Below are 18,225 nucleotides of genomic sequence, written 5' to 3' on the forward strand. Positions count from 1 at the left end.
AGAACTTTCCGTGATAGAATCATATATTGATGGAGTCATATATATGACATTACGTCTAGCTTTGGCTAGTGGGTTAACACTTCAGCTCGATTAGTAGAGTGCAGAGAACCCGGATTCAAACCCCAGCAGAGGCAATGTTTGTCCCTGTAACATATCGATCAAAACGAAGTCCGAGTCTAATGTGCTTTCAGTGCATACATAAGAGTAAACATGTTTAATGCATTTTCATAAAAAAAAAGAAGCGTTCATAACATTTCTCATATCATGATCATAATGTGAAAACCGAATTCTAAATGCAAATTAATACGATGTGTAACGATGCTGTTCACAACGCTTTGGCAACTACAAGTTAAGATTTATTGTGACATTGACTTAATCCATTCTTCAACTCTATGCAGCAATCAGTGGACAATCCCCATATTGCGATCTAATGATGAAAATATATCAATGGGTCACATAAGATAAATAACGAATCCAGTATAAAAATTAACCATCATTTATTGAATTTTTATAATGATAAGTTATCAGACTGCCACTTGAAATAAATATAAAATAAAGCCATAGTTGCTCCATCATTGTATTTATAAGCAAACTTCTCCTCTAGTATAAGCTCATAGATTACAGTAATGCTTCTAAATAACAGAATATTATTTCCCTGTCCGGCTGCTGATTTGTATTACAATGTCATACAAAGATTTCAGTGGTATCAAAGTTCACGTGTATTCTCGTCATTGGTGAGGCTTGCCTATCCGTACTGCTGAGGGTATATGTGATGGAGGATGTCCTACAAAAAGGTGTACTTTTTGTGCTTTACTTTTGGCTGAAACGAGAAATGTTGACAATTTTTAAAAATACTGTCTGCATATATCGACATCATCATTACATAACAAATACTTTGAACGCTTTTTAATTATCAGATAAACAATTTGGGGTATTTTTAGTTGATTATTTAGTTGTGTTATTGATGCATGTCTAACGAATAATAAACATTTGTAAAAAAAAAAAAAAAAAAAACAAAAACAAAAACCAACAATTATTTTTTTGTAATATCGCTTATCTAATAAGCAAATGGCTGATTTCCTATTGAATATTGAGAGTAGAAACAAGTCTTTCACAATAGTTACACTTGTAAACAGCAATCCATACATGTAATGTAGAAGTGGCTGATTGGATAAGTCATACTTACATCGTCGGTTGTTGCAAATTGAATAAAGTTACTTTATGTCAGCGGGATTACTTTTTCATATTGATGATCGCAAAATGCTTGTAAAAAACACCCTCCCCACATGATTTTCACAAATTAAAAATTTACATCACCTGAGACTGACAGTACACATGTTTCAGCTTTCCTGGCCATACGGTTATCGAGAAGAAGATTTTTGAAAATTCTCGAAAATTCTTAATATTTCTTAGTTATCTTCCCCGGTAAAAAGGCATGGTCCTTAATTTTCACAACTGTGAATTCACTTAGCCTACGAATGTTTTGTACCAAGTTAAGTTGAAATTGGCCCAGTGGTTTTTGAGAAAAAATTCAAAATGTGAAAAGTCAACAGACGGACGACTGACAAAACGTGATCAGAATAGCTCACCTAAGCTTTCAGTTCAAGTGAGCTGAAAAACAAAAACAAGGGGGAAAAAACAGAAAAACATATTATCAAAAACAATTCCTGAACACTTGCCCACGATACACTGGGTGTATTATCTCCGGCTGGTTTATATGAACTTGGAAACTCTATAAATAAACTTGATAACGTGCAGTTTTGCGCAAATGCATTAAAATGATAACTAATCGAGGTTTTTCAGATTTTTTTTAGAAAAGAAATTCTTAGCATTCTATTACATTGAATATTAACGTATTATATTTTATGATGATATGAATTAATTACAAAATTACTTACCCTTGATACACTGGGTGTATTGTCCCAGGCTGGTTTATGCGTACTTGGTGCCTCCGTACACAAAAGCAATAAACTCAATATCGTCCAGTTTTGGGCAAATGTATTTAATTAAACACTATTCGATGTCATTGAGACATTTGAAATAATGAAACGTTCGGTATATTCTGATTATTAACGTGTACGTTTGCAGTAGACAACCTAGATCAACCCACACAGAGGAACAATGTTAACACGTACTTGTAAACAAACCATTGATACATGATGTAATAAACACAAACAGCCTAAGTACATGTTCCATTAATATTGGAACACTGTTTTACATCACGGCAGTGTCCACCTATTTCATTGCATTCAGATCCATACAACCCTCTGTCACATGCTACAAATCAAATGTTCACTCTGTTATATCTACTACATATCTATTTTAAACAAAATACTTTACATGCGTAGCTACTCACGAGTTTTACACAAGCACCCTAGATAACCAGCATCACATTCAGTCAAACATGTTCCATTGATATTGGAACACTGTTTTACATCGCGACAGTGTCCACATGTATCTTTGCATTCCAAACTATACAACCCTTTGTCACATGCTACGAATACAATGTTAATTCAATCTCTTAAGGTTTAGATGTTCTATGTATTATATATCTATTTTCAAAAAAAAAATTGGCATGCTTAACTACTCACGAGTTTTACACAAGCCCCCTTGATAGCCAGCATCACACCCAGTTAAACATGTTCCATTGATATTAGAACACTGTTTTACATCTCGACAGTGTCCACATGTATCTTTGCATTCGGATCCAAATAATCCTTTGTCGCAAGCTATAAAATAAGTCAGTATCAACAGTCAAGCTATGCGTAAATACTCTGATTATTACACAAAAGGTATAGACAACCCCCTTCTTAGCACGTTATGGCACCTTTTTTGCACAGTCGCGTCCTTCATATTTCGGAAAAACACCAAACATTTTTGGTGAACTAGTGGAACAATATAACTTGCTTTTGTAACGTTAAATGACTGTAGATTTAAGAATTTAGTTGGATATTTCAAAACAACACCATTAATACTTCAGATGTTAACTAATGTAAAATAATAAAAAGATACTTAGATTTCAGAGTGTATTAAAATAATTTTCAAAACAAATAAACATTATATTAGTTTTTTAAGCGTTCATTCTTTAAAGGGATCTGTGTGAAAAATCACGTAATCTGATCTCTATTCTTTCTAAGTGGTCAATGTGTTATTTTTCCTATGAATCTATAGCAAGTGCATGTCCCCGGCGCGAAGTGCTGGAAAGAAAAGCGAGCTGTAAAACCAGTGCCCGAATAGAAAACAAAACTAAACTATCCCCTGCCAAAGTGCCTAATGGTTAAAACATTAACCATCAGCTCTACCTAAAACTTTTAGATGTGATTTGTTCAGCTGTAAACCTTTTTTTAAGGAAAATCCATATCTTTTACCATTTTTAAATGTGTGATTTTCCTTAATTTTTTATATAAAGCTTTTCTTATGAAAAAGATTAAAATAGGCTATTTTTAAGGTTAATCGTGTGTTTTTGAGCATTGAATGTCGTATATTTCCAATGCACACATAACAAAAAATATAAACTTACTGTAAACATGTAATTAATTGCTACACAAATTTTTGCAGAATTAAACACAAAATATCCTAGATAATTTTACAATGTGAAATATTACTGGAAAATTTTTAATTGCATACGTCGCAATGTTAATTGCAAAGATTTTAAATGTTAAGACTATAGCCGTGCAATGTTAATCATATTTTGTTTTTCCTGAGAGTTGCACATAGGCAGTTTTACCTAGTTCACATCGGTGACCTTTGTATCCAGGTTTACAGCCCTGACAGGTGCCCGTCTCTATGTGACAGTACTGACAGTTAACGTCTGGACATGGGAGGGTATTGTTTGACCCGTAACATCCGGTAACAGGACAACCTTTGATATGAATAAGATACTTAAGGGTTTTAACAATATGCGCATCCTGTATAATGAATATCATTAGTGATTAGTAGAACTAAATATGAAAATTCTGATAAAATGTTTCTCTTAAGTTAATTTTTTTTTAAATAGTATTTTGATAAATTAATGTTAAACATAAAGGCTATTTATGAGTTTTCAAATGGTTTATATCAAATGGCAATGTAGGGTCATGTGAACTCACAATTGACATTAATATAAAAAGGACTTCTGTTACCTTAATGGACATATTTTTATTTCTATTTTTTGGGGGCAACTTGATCATAATTGTGGGTAAAAAATACAAACACTGAGACTTTCACCAACACACAAAGGACAATATGCCATCAACACGTAAATGTTCATTCATATATCACGTTATGTACCTTATTTTTTCTGATCATAACTTGAAAGCGGTATAACAGTACACCCACCATACACCTCCACTTCACAGAGGTCACTGTCAACAGAATCCGAGTACTCGTAAGGGTAGGTAATTCCTAGTAGTCTCTCGTTGTAGTAGATGACGTACTGTCCATGTACAGGACAGGTGGTGGTGAAGACAGCAGGTATGGTGTCTAGTGTAAAGTTGTCGTCCTTGTAACACAGTGTTCCCTGTAGTCTGTCTGTTGTATTGGAGACGTACACCGAAAATCCAAGGATGTACTTAGTTAGCAAATTAGAAGGACCTGCATAAAATGTTAATCAATTATTGATGGACGTTCACAATCATGTAGCTAGACAAACAAAGTTTAACAAACATATGGTAGAAGACAACTTATAATGTCGTGTTTGTAAAAGAGGGTAATCCGTACTGTGTTTGTTGTACTTTTTTTAAACATTGTGAAAAAAGTTGAAGGGTTTTCAGTAAAATTAGATTACTATAGTACCTATATATAAATCGTGTTGGATTTGCTTGGTTAGCCTAAAAAAACATAAGATGAACGGTATTTCATACATTCAGTAGTCTGTCTATTGTATTGAGTACGTACAAAGTAATCGCACACAGCACTGTTGACATTAAATGTATTTGCAGTAAACATCAATATTAATATTTTTTTTATCTTTTAGATTTGTTTAATTAATAAAGCTAGATAATTATTGAAGTTTTTAAATCGCATTCGTTGTATTAAAGACGTGCACAATATGTTTAAATAACTTACATGTAGGAGGCAGAAATACAACTAAAATAAGAAAATTACCGATAGGAAATTAGTGACTGCTTACAAAGAGCATATAAACGTGTAATCACAAGTTTTAATCTCAGTTCTTAACATCAATCAACTCATACTTAGTATTCATGTGTTGGTGATAAAGTCTTTCATCCTTAAGACGCTTTTAACTTAAGAAAAAACGCTTTGCATTTATTATCATACCTTAACTGATTTACACCAAAGCGAGGGCTCTTTATCCTGCCAACACCTACTGCTAAATTGGGCCTTTTAATTGTCACATGGTCACAGTATGGATGTATTTGTTAGGATTCTAACATACTATTATCTTTAGGTAAAACTACACTTTCAAAGACATCTGTGAGGAAATATTCTTAAGAAATATCTTATTTCATGAAATATCGTGGACTAAAATGATACTCATTTACATGTTATAGTAGAAAGTTTCTCATACATTTCAGAAAAATTAATTACTGCTTACGTATAGCAGTCGTTATAGACAGTTAAAGAGGTTCTTTCCTCCGATTTTGGTTAGCCATTTTGGGTCACCTCTAGTCTAAAAATTCTGTATCATATTTGAATTCTACTTGTAAATTATTTTTTTACAATGCCAAATAAACTATTAATATTGAATAAAAAAGTTAAGGAAAATTTCAATATTTACAAAGTTTAGTAAGGGACTGTGTTTTGTGGCGGAAAGTTTTGAAGAAGAGAATGAATATTTTTTTATAACTCAGTTGTTTTAGAGTACCGTAATTTAAGCTTTCTTATTTTCAGTCCAAATCAAATTTTCAGATATTTTTGCATTAGGATAACTTTGTGTTGATTCAAAAAACACATTCATTTTTAACAATCACTGGATGAAAAATCAAATTTCAGCAAAACTGAAACTATATGGAAACCTTGCTGAAACTTGAAGTTTCACGTATAGTTTTCGCACTGCGGAAACCATTATATCGATTCAGCAAGTATCCGTTAGGTTTCAGTCAGCAGAAACTTTAGTCTAAGATTCCTGATGGTTTCTGCAATGCGGAAACTTAATGTGAATCGTGTGAATAGTTGTGTAAATTATTATGGAAATATCTATCAGTTTCAGAACATTTCCGCTAGGTTTCAGTATGCTGAAACTTAGAGTTAAGATTCCTGATGGTTTCCGCAATGCGGAAACTAAATTTGAATCATGTTAAAAGTTGTGTAAATTATTATGGAAATATCAATCAGTTTCAGAACATTTCCGCTAGGTTTCAGTTTTGCTGAAACTTTAAGTTAGGTTTCCAAATGGTTTACGCATTGCTGAAACTATTACTAAAATTGATTTGAGTTTAATAGTGATATCATTTATTTTCAACAGGTTTAAGTTTAATTCTGGCCTAATGATAATGAATCCGTACATACTAAAATGTATAGTAAGGTTTCAGCGTGACTGAAACTATATGTATACATGTAACTATCTTCAAATGTGGCAAATAAGGCGATTAAGAAGCTTACTAAGTAATTAATTGAATTTGAAAAGAAAAACTGATGTCTGATCTTGTTTAATGCATATGATGAAATCATTAATCTTAGGTACTCGGGCACGTGTATACATGTGTATACATTCTTTGTCCAGGTGACCTCCTCTGTGATTTTCCTGTATATTCTGTGTGGATTGCAGGGTTTTTTCTGTCAGGAGTGAACAAAAGACTGTTACATAACATATACACAGTACGAAGCGTGAGTTTATAACTTGAGCCCAGCGGGAATTTTTTTTCAATTTGTGTGTACCTGAGTTAGTAAAACTGATAAGTAAATTATAATTATTTAGTAAAATAAATCAATATTCCTATTTTGTAAGACTCGAGCTCCTTCTTAAATCATTTAGTTATCATTTGAATGAACCTTGAGGTACAGTAACTAATTAAGCAAACAAATTAAGGTAAAGTCGATGTAAATGTTTACAAATCGTACTAAATATTCGTACAACCTGAAGTTTAGAGCTAATTCATTTCTTTTTTAATACCACGCCAACACATGTACACAGGAATTTTTTTTAAAAAATTCTACAGTTGATATAACAAGTAAAACCCACTTGAAGTTTGAGTCTAATATAATAATTGTTTAATTATTTACATGCAATTCAGACCTTACTACATGTATGACTGTATCATGTATCATGTATCACTGGCGTCGGAAGCAAATTGAAAGTGTGGGGGGGGGGGGGGGGCTAGGCTAATCCTCAGAAATATTGAGAAAAACCCCCATTCCCAAAATCATGAAAATCCTAATCCGTGGGGGAGGGGGGGGGGGGGGGTTATACCTATACTATATACTTCCGAAAATAAATTTCCCTACCCAAATTTTTTCCCCCAAAATCATGAAATTCCTAATCCGTGTCGGGGGGGGGGGGGGGGGGGGGGGGCTGGTATATGCCTATTACTCCAACTTCTCAATCTTTCAAGGTAAATTTAGGAACAATTACATTTCCGGCGAGAAAAAAAAGGGGGGGGGGGTATGCCTATTGGTTAAGTCTTACTTTCCACTAAGCCCCCCCCCCCCCCCCCGGTTCGACGCCTATGTGATTCGTGCATTTCTATACTTTGTATTTACTTTCTGTACATGTTTCTGTTATAAGATATAATAAGCATTATTTATAATTTTACTGAAGTTATACGTTATATTACAAAATCAGTTTAAAATCCAGCACTAGCCATGTGGTTCACGTGATTTTAATCCCATTTTTAAAATTTGATTATACAATCGTATACAATATACCAAATAATTAAAATTATATTTTGTTTATATATCAGTCCGACGTGTACGTCTTACTTCCAGGCTTGTTTAACGCGTTTGTATTTTAATTTCATAAGTATTCTTAACGTAATGTTCATGGCATGACCAATCAGTGCGCATGTGTAACTGTAAAATAATTGCCATCAATTCATCGTAGTTGTAAATTCACCGTACGGGTGAACGCTGTTAACCGGACCCCGTTAATTGATCGGCATCTAATTATATTTGTGATTTCTGTGTGTTCATGCAGAACCTGCTCAATGATGAACATAATATTTTCACACCTCTTTATTTTGAATAAGAATATGACCGTGCTTAGAATCGCGGTGAAAATTGGACAAGTCAAGACTAACTTGTCAGTCAACTATATATGGCTCTATCATATTTAGTTTGGCAAAATCATCAGTACATGTAAATAAAATATAGTTAAAGACAAAATCTGATACATATGTCTCATTAAAACTTGTTTAATTTCATTAGACATTTGTAAACAAACGGTCGGCCATTTTTTTGGTTAATCACGTGTTACAAATACAATTGTAACAAACACACGCCAATACTTTGTCGTATTTAACCAGGAAATACTGACTCCGACAGTTCTTATTTAAAATAAATATACATGTAAAAAGTATACTATTCGGTAAAAAATGATAATTTTGATTAAACATTATTTATTTTAAATTATCCCAAGATGCACTTTTCCAAGATTTAGCGGGTTTTGATTGGTCAGTTTTGGCGCACTTTATGATTCCGAGCGAAGGTTAAAATGGACAAGAAGGTGCTGTTGTAAAATGGAGAATTGAGAAGCATTAATAGCCTCTACAACAAGGAGATAATGCAGGAACGAAGAACTCATGTCAAGGTAACTTAATTCACAATATAGATACTCCCAATAACATTTTCAAGGCTCTAATTTATCTCTCATTTGTAAACGAGATCTCTCGCCATCAAATCAAGATGGCGTCTTTTTTGCAAACTTGGTTCGGCGTTTTAATTTTTATTACCGTATCTCTTTTAAATATACGTTTTGACCAAGTTAACCATTAACAAACTTTATATGCATGATAATCAAGATTATTCAGGGTATACACATATATAATTATATAAATGTCCCCAATATATGAATGCTTGGTTGGTAAACAAGACGAACAATGAATCTTTCGCACATTATACAATTTACAAACTCTAAATGTAACGAAAAAAAATTATTAATTAAATCCGGAAAATGAAATCTTTCACGGTTTTCTTTTTCAGCATTGACAACATACAAAGTCAATGTTTCCGGTGATTAGTTGCATCCTCTGTTCGGTGATTCGGATGAATGTTTTGACCAGCTGGACGATGTGAACGCAAGGTATTGCTTTGAAATTGATTATTTTCACCATTAACTTATACATGTGTTGGATGTTTATAATTTACTGTAGTAATGTTTGGGAAATCCAGGTCTAAGTTCTTGAAAATTGATTGGGGGGGGGGGCAGGGAACACACTTATTGTTGATAAGTTTTTCCATTGTTCAACAAACAATAATTGAATCAAAATGAAAATAACATAGCTTCAAACATAAAATGAAACATTTTAGACCAGATACTACTGTAGTCATTGTATGACATAGTTTAAACAGCAACTGGCAACTGCATAGTAACTTCTGTATTCAGAATTTTATTCAGAATGCTTTTATTACATGTTAGGCTGAATGACTTATGTTTATTGTTTAAAAATCTAAATGAAACTTTATTATTCATGTTTAAGATAAATAGAACAGACATAAAGTACAGCCCAGTGAAAGGAACAAGTTCATCGCCAGAAGAAGAATTTTAATGCTACCACTGTCCAGAACTACTAAGTCTGCTGTAGCCATGATGTGATCATATGAGTGCTTCACCGCAACAGCCAAGGACACTCCTTATTGATTCGAATGGACACATCTCTACGACCCGACAGAACAAGACTTTTTAACTGTAAAGTATTCTCATTTCAAAAAACCTATAAACTATAAAAGTACTTTTTTTATATGATCAAATACCAGTATATTACAATGTCTGTCTGTAAGCTAGAATCTTAGAAAATCACATGGTTTTGACTTATTAAATGATTGATTAGACCTTGCATATATTAACTTTCATTTTCTTAAAAAATTTGTTATACATGTATTTGCAAATATTGCATAAAATATTAGACTCCATGTAACAAATATCCTCACACCTCCAACTTGATAAGTGTGAACTACTTTTTTTTTCCATTTTCTTTGTTTAAACATTTATTGATAACTTAGTTTTTATTTGCAGCAATATATGAAAAATTAAGAAACCAATCTTAAATGTAAAAATACTGCATTAGGAGATGAATGCATGGGTCATAGAAATGATAAAATACACCAAACAATATTCAATTATTTTGAATATGAAAATATATAAAGACAACATATACCCCATGTATTACAATTTTTATATAACAAAATTACTTGGATAGAAAGTTGTTTCCATGTGGGTTTTATTTTAATCTGTGTTATGTTACTAATATATAATTGGAATTAGCTTTTATATTACAGTAAAATACGGTTATAGCGAACACGCTTATAATGAATTGACGCTTACAGCGAAGTGAATTTCATTCCCCAAGTCTCTATTTCATGTTGTAAACTTGACGGATATAACGAATTACGCTTATAACGAAGTTAAATTGGCCGTCCCTGAGACTTCGTTATAAGCGTGTTTTACTGTATAAGTAAAATGCTGGTATTGATGAGAATTGTAAGGTGAATGATCCGTGTGATACTTTGTATTTTATACATTCATGCTACAAAAAGCAGCAAGTACATGTACATGTAGTAATACTTGTCATATATAAACAATGTATATTTTACTTCATGTCTTGGATTTAAAAATATTAATGTAGGTAAAGTAGTGAAATGTAGGAAGGTAAACTGTGTGTAAAGAAGAATATTCATCAGGATTGAGTTGCAATCAGCATAATTAATTAAATGTGTACATCATATTTTTGCACATGATTTGACAGACTGCTCCATTGTTAGCTTTTTATTGGCCAACAAGCTTACCATATCTCCCTCTGGGTCATCTATTAAATACTGACAGGCTTATGATATTAAAATCTGATCAGTTGGTACATCATGGGTGAGATAAAAACTTCACTTTGGACTTAATGGATTATCAAAAAAATGATATCAAATTCTGTTCTATTGTAAAACATTAGATTATATTACTAACAGAGAAAAGGTTTATCCCAACTTGTAAGTGGGTCACTTTGACCTCATTTTGGAATTTATTGACATATTCAAATCAAATCTGGGTCATACCTCTATAATAAACTACTATCTTGTAGTGTGTTTTTTTTTAAAAGATGGATACTTTAAAAAATATTTTATGGTGTACATATTCATTGTACTTCAAAACAAATTGAGACAAGTGTATCATGTTCATGTAACTGTGAAGTTTTCTTTGTTTATTTTTGTACGTGCAGTTATTTTGTAAATTGCATTCATATTTTTAAAAAGTAAGATCTTTGTTGCATTTGTAAAGGGAGATTTGATAAGCATTTAATCGAGATGAAAAAAAATACAAATGTAAAGATTTCTATGGGAGTTTTTTTTCTTGTGCAATTTTATCATTTTTTAAATAAAAGTCCCTAATAAGGGAATTGCCATATGGATGTTTCTCCATTATTATATCTTGGCTGTATTTTATTTATTATTGGAAACAATTTCAGATTTTTGAACAAAATAAATTTGGAACTGTTTGAAATTGTTTTGTTTTTACATAAAGTAGAAACCTTGCTCAGCTTTTGTGAAAGCAAAATTATAAAAAGTTTCAGTAAGTTTCAGTTGCGGAAACCCTTTGTAAACAGTATGTTTCCCAATTGTATATGGAGGTTGAAACTATGCAGAAACTTCAAGTTTCAGTAAGTTTCCGTCGCGGAAACCATTTGTAAACAATATGTATCCCAAACGTATATGGAGATTGAAACTATGCAGAAACTTCAAGTTTCAATAAGTTTCCATTGCGGAAACCATTTGGATTCATGGACAGCCTAAGTTACAGCACTGCGGAAACTTAAAGAAACTTGAAGTTTCCGTGCTGAAACCTGTCAGAAACTTAAAGTAACCTTAAGTTTCCGCAGGGTTTCCAAAGGGTTTCCGCAGCGCTGAAACCAGATATTTCATCCAGTGAATATTTTAATATTTCTATCGACATATATTGGCATATTTCACCGATATTTCATAAAAGTCAAGAAAAATGAACTCCAATTTTCCACTAAAATTAGCTTATTTCACGCTATATCTCAAAATTTACATTATAGACCCATACTTTTGGTTTAATTTTCTGATTTTTAAAGTTTCTTTTGACAAGTCTATTTAAATAAGACTTTTAAATAAATTTATTGCATGTTGAATCGTTTATGAATGAAAAACGTTGGTTTTTTGGGGCAAAAAGGTCAAAATATCAATAAGGTGAAGAAATTACAACGTTTTTCTTTATGTTAATTTTAATTTCTTTAATTCTAAATAATGTAAATTTGTATTTGATACCATGTTTCATTTAGATGAAAAATGTTGGAGGAAAAAGCGATTTAGGCGGAATTTGCACTTTCAGTGCAGAAAAGTCATATTAAATACACCGTAGCACTGAAAGGAGGATATAGACCCCAAATTCTTGTTTTGAATTTTGGTTGAGCTATGTGTGTAGATGTTTAAAAAATACTTTAGAAAAAAAACTTAAAGACTTTTGATCGCAGGATCCAACGTCCTGAAAATTTCAGTTTTTGAATGTCCATCAACTGATACTGAGTGTTAACACCTTCCCAAAAAAGAAGCAGAGTACCCAAGGAAAACGTTCTGTTTCCATTGGAAACCATTTCTTCACACCGCGGCTTACAAGAGAAGTGAGGGTCCTTTATCGTTCTAACACCTTCCTTGACACTGGGCCTATCTAACGTTATCGTTCTAACACATTCCTTGACACTGGGCCTATCTAACGTTACATGATTACGGTATTGATCTATTTCTAACAAGTGGATTTCAGGTTAAAGCATGTTGCGTTACTGATCAAAACAGCGATGCGATATAGTGTCGCAATTAAGGGATGTTTAAAAGACGTATATATAGCAACTTAAATTTACATCGTTCTACATTTCATAAAATACCGTATTTGTTTGATATTTTATTTTTACTTTAATGCTAAATTACTAACAATAATCATAATCACAAATTCATCATCTTGTTAGTCGGAGAGTTGAAATTTTGTTGAGGTTGAGAAGATGTAATTGATTAAATTTCATGAAAACAATTTTATAGTGAAGATTAGTTTCACACACTTTTGGGTTTTACATGATATTGTGTCATACGTGTAACGTATTGATGTATCGTTGTATTTTATTTCAGAACACAATATTCTGATAGACCGGTATACTCTTATGAGAATTTGGGTGATATGCGTGGCTAAACACTAAACGTATCGATACAGCTATTGTTGAAGCATATTTATGTCTTACTGGACTTAAGAATGACCTAATTTTAATAAATGTGACTATACCCCATGGAACATTGTCCGTTCTGAAATAAATGGTGATGTGATGAATGCTGTGGATGGTGGTCAGGTTCACCCACCAGGTGGCGTTATTTTTACCATATGATGCAGCACATTTACCACCCCATCCACTCAGGTCTGATTTACGTCCGTTTACAGCGTTACTGGCGTCATATGTGTCATTTTTCTTTGGGTACTGTTGGTATGCTGGTTTGTTGTAGGCGACATTAACTGTTTCGAAGGAAAAGAAAACCTTGTAAAACAATGTTAAGTCACAGCTCATTAAAAAAGAAATGTAAATTAACATAGAAATGGAAAATCTATCTTCAATAATTCATAACATTTCTAAATTAAATTTCTACTTATTACAATCATTTGTATAACCTCATCATTTAAAGGTACAATATAAACCAGACGATTTTGATAAAAGATATATGCATTGTGATTTTTCTCATTTCGTGTCTTTTTAGTTTGCGGACATTCATTTTTCTTTAATTTACATTGTACACAATGACTGCATCGTCGATTGTTTTATATCGTCAATATATAACTTAATTAAAATTGTGGAGTTGATCACGTGCTGTGAATGAAATATTTTAAAAAAAGAGTATACAATGTTTGAGTTATCGGCATGATAATGTTGCGTCATTTTATTTTTTGCATGTTAAAATATCACCCAGTATGACAAGCTGTTGATGCTACGCAGATTCATACCATGTTGTTTTACCTTAAACTAGAATGTTTAAGGTGAAATACAACCCGTTGTAACGTCATGCACATCATTACGTTACACGTAACATTGAGAACAAAAATAAATGAATAGTGTGGTTAAAAAAATACATTATTTTTTTTATTTTTAAATCCAGTGCAAGAACCAATTCACGCCGTTAACAAAATATAAGGACGTGAAGCGTCATAGTTCAAACTAATACGCCGCGCAACAATGGGATTATCTTTTCTTACTGACATGCTAAGCGTTTGTTTTTGATTAGGAAACATTGACGTAGTACAGTATTATAACAAAACACCCGTTACATCACTCCAATGTCATATTCCTTGTACGTGTATTTAGACAATCAGAGCAAATATCCGTTACATAAAAAACCTCTTTTTTTTCAATCTGTTGAACAAACGAACGAAAAATGTTTTTTTTTTATATGAAAAGTTCACGAACTATATAATATTAGGCCGATTTTATTTATTAGCATATTAAATGTTAGCTTAAAAAAGAACTGGCTCACCATAACCGTTAACGAAGACAAAAACTCCGACACACACACACACTGTATACATCTTTGTGACGAGCACGGACATCAGAAAAAAAAAACAGGAAACACACCCGACTCTTGAGTTCTGTTTATAGTTTCACGTAGACATTCGTTAAACAGAGTGCCTTAGAAGAGGGTCTTAGCCCCCCAAATTAGCAACGTTTACTTTTTTCAAGTTTGCCTTTTAAAAAAGTAGACTTCGGGTTGTTATAATATCATAACTCATTTTCTCCGTTTAAATATAAATGTTCATGGTTAGTACTTATTTCTTGTTGCTTTTTCAAAAGAAATGGAAACAAAGGAAGCGAGTGCTCTTTAAAAGTTACAATGACATCACGGATATATCTCATATAGCATTTTTCTGTTTATTGACACACCGGTAATAAAATGCCAGTCATCACAGATATTGCACTTGAAATACAATGTTCAATACGACTTCGTCCTATTAAACGTTTTTCTGTTAGTGTGAATAGTATATAACAGAGAAAATATGGACAATATAGACAGTTTCAATGTCTGGTTTTAAGCATTATAGAAGACGTTGTTTTGCCTCGGACTAGAATGTCGCGACGTCATTGGATGAAACGCGTCACGTGGCTGCCTTACAAATTTCTTTAAAAGGCAAGCGTCAAAATTTATAGCGCAACATGGCGGACGTAACGTTATTTGAACTGATTTTCGACACAAACGTTTGTTTACATATCAAACTTTAGGTCCTCGACAAAACAAAACACTTATTAGGTTTGTTACTGACTGTTTAAAGAAATTTGTGGGGTCGGTAAAGTCCATAGAAGGCTCGGCTCCGCCTCGCCTTCTATGGACTTTACCGACCCCACAAATTTCTTTAAACAGTCAGTAACAAACCTAATAAGTAATAATGTATGTGATATAACATTGACCAGCCTGGTAAAAAAAAAAAAAAAAAAAAAAAACCCTTCGAAAATTTAAATTTATCATGAGAGGGCAAACACGCCTAGCTTGTAAACAACTTTTAATTAGACATCAAAAACATTTGAAAGTGACATATGCTAATTCCATCGATTTCAATGTTTGAAATACTCTTAAATAATAACTGCGCATGCCCATTGTTGAAAACCAGGCACTTTGTTTTGTTTTAAACATTAAACAAATTGTATTTTCTATTACAATTTATGAAAAAAACATGTACGTCTGATATTACATGCAGAAAAATAATATATTTCATATTTTAAAAAAAAAATTGTTATGACGTTTACAAAAACATTAATTCATAACTAAGCGAATCGACAATTAGCAAGGTCGAAACTAAATATGCAGTTTATTTGAACATGTATTCAATAATACCATTTTAATAATTTTGATTGAATTTACAAAAGATTGATAAAGCTAATGTATAGCCTATTTACAAGATATTGCTTTGATTATACGAATTTACAACCTGTCGTTAACAAAAATAGAGCAGTTTAACATTTTGCTCGTGGTGTAAAATGCACAGTTTTGATGCACACTGCCAATTTAAACTTGGTCCCACAATTACTAACACTTTGAATTCCCTACACGTATATTTTAAATGATACGTGCATAGATTTAAGCTCAGTAACTCTTGACTAAAGAGTTTGACTCGAAGAAAATGAGTAAGTTTAGGAATGAATTGTGTAACAATTATTTTTTTTTAATTTTGTAACTATTTTTTTTTTGATCGAGTTTATTAAAATAATATTGAACAAATGTTCATGTTTGATAATATTTTTAACATTATTCATATTGTAAAAAAGTGATATTTAATAATAGTTGATCATTTGCAAGGTAATACAACACAAGTAAACTGATGCAAATAACAAAATGTAGACAACTTCAATATGGTATATCTTAAGTGTATCTTTTTATTTCACGGTATGTCTTTAATTGCTCGTATTAATTTTCCAAGTCAAATGCGGACTACTTCTAATTATTTTTCGGTGTGTTCATCTAGATGGCTCGATTGTCATGGTCATTATTTTACTCTATTGATCTTCTTAAAAGAAGAGCTCTATATCAAATTATAAAAAAAAATGCCTAAATTATCAAATAAAAACTATATTTTTTTATTAATTTATTGATACAATTTAACAAATCATATCTTAGAATTAAAAAAAAAAAGATCTTATTTTTAACTTGTTGACCATCCCGTCCTCCCTTCTCAGCACTTTTCCCTTCCGTTTAAATAATCATAAAATGACAACCACTAACTGTCTCAAAATATCGACATCTCATAAATACAATTTCAAAGCAGCGCAACGCCAACCTTTAAAAGGATACAGAAGAGATCAGGTGGCTAGGAGGAGTATTCATCCCCTGCTGACCAATATTAAAAAAAATTATCTTTTTTACAACAACCAAGACAAGGAAATAAAGAAAAAAAAATTTTTTTTGTACATTACTTCAAGTGGGACCTTTACATAATGACAAGACTCTTCACCAACCGAATGTGATAGGATGAAATCTTCTGGTTTTATAGTGTTCATAAACATTTCCTTATTTTGTACTTATTTCAATTGTGCACTCTCCTTAGCAGTAATAGTGAACAAAACTCGTCATTCATAGAATATGAAAGGTTAAAATCTTCTAGTGTGCTAGTACTCATAATCATATCCTTATTATGTACATAATATCAAGTGGGCACTCTCCTAAGCAGAAATCATGAGCAAGATTCGTCACTCTCCGAATGTGATAGGTTGATATCTTCTGTTAAGTTAGTATTCATATATTTATATATTATGTATTGTGTGTATAACTTCTAGTGGGTACTGCGTGATATTTTACTTTTTATTATATTTACCTATTTAATGATTAAAAATTATAAGATGACATGTGATGATAACAAACAGTGTTCAAAATCAAACATCCAAATGAAAAAAAACCCACAAAACAGGAGCAGAGCAAACACGGACTTCTAAAAATAAAATAGAGGTAGGATCAGGTGCCGTTGCGATGAGTGAGCATCCTCTGCTGACCAGTCTGAACCGCTGTATGCTCTTTGTCATAAAACTGAATAATCCGTACACAATTAGATGATTGTTTACGTTCTTACAATAAGTATAAAAACGCCAGTCCCCATGCGACACAGTGTAAGATTCTATTTGCTGACAAGGTCGTTGTATCGAATATAAAACTTGCAAAAAGATGACTTCAATCGAGACTGTTTAGTCCTAGGTCATCAAATCGTTTACACTGGCGTCGGAAGCAAATTGAAAGTGTGTGTGGGGGGGGGGGGGGAGCTAGACTAATCCTCAGATATATTGAGAAAAAAAGTAATTCCCAAAATCATGGAAATCCTAATCCGGGGGGGGGGGGGGGTATATACCTATACTTACTTACCCAATTTTTTTCTTCCAAAATCATGAAATTCCTAATCCGTGGGAGGGGGGGGTGCTAATATGCTTCTGAATCCTACTTCTCAGTCTTTCAAAGTAAATTTAGGAACAATAATCTTTCCTGCGAGTGGGGGAGGGGGGGGGGGGCTGAACCCTCTATCATGCTATGTTTCTAATGGTTTGGTATAACTTTGCAAAAAAGCCCCCCCCCCCCCCCAGTTCTGACGCCTATGGTTTATTAATGTTTTGTCTCGCCTAG

General features: G+C 32.5%; 1 protein-coding gene and 1 long non-coding RNA gene across 2 annotated transcripts; one reads left to right on the forward strand and one right to left on the reverse strand.

The window, feature by feature from the left end:
- Window positions 1-2,089: 2,089 nt before the first annotated feature.
- On the reverse strand, window positions 2,090-14,680 carry LOC128171519 (multiple epidermal growth factor-like domains protein 10). The gene is made up of 7 exons (XM_052837298.1): window positions 14,608-14,680; window positions 13,373-13,597; window positions 4,318-4,572; window positions 3,728-3,862; window positions 2,592-2,729; window positions 2,357-2,494; window positions 2,090-2,277 (listed from the first exon to the last, which is right to left on the reverse strand). Exons 1-7 carry the CDS (start codon window positions 14,678-14,680, stop codon window positions 2,180-2,182), a joined length of 1,062 nt encoding a protein of 353 aa, XP_052693258.1. The 3' UTR covers window positions 2,090-2,179.
- On the forward strand, window positions 8,115-9,708 carry LOC128171541 (uncharacterized). Its single transcript, XR_008242104.1, has 3 exons — window positions 8,115-8,686; window positions 9,079-9,178; window positions 9,576-9,708. It is a non-coding gene; the product is annotated as an uncharacterized LOC128171541 (long non-coding RNA).
- Window positions 14,681-18,225: the final 3,545 nt, after the last annotated feature.

This window comes from Crassostrea angulata, chromosome 2 (genome assembly GCF_025612915.1).
Source record: "Crassostrea angulata isolate pt1a10 chromosome 2, ASM2561291v2, whole genome shotgun sequence".
Taxonomy (NCBI): domain Eukaryota; kingdom Metazoa; phylum Mollusca; class Bivalvia; order Ostreida; family Ostreidae; genus Magallana; species Magallana angulata.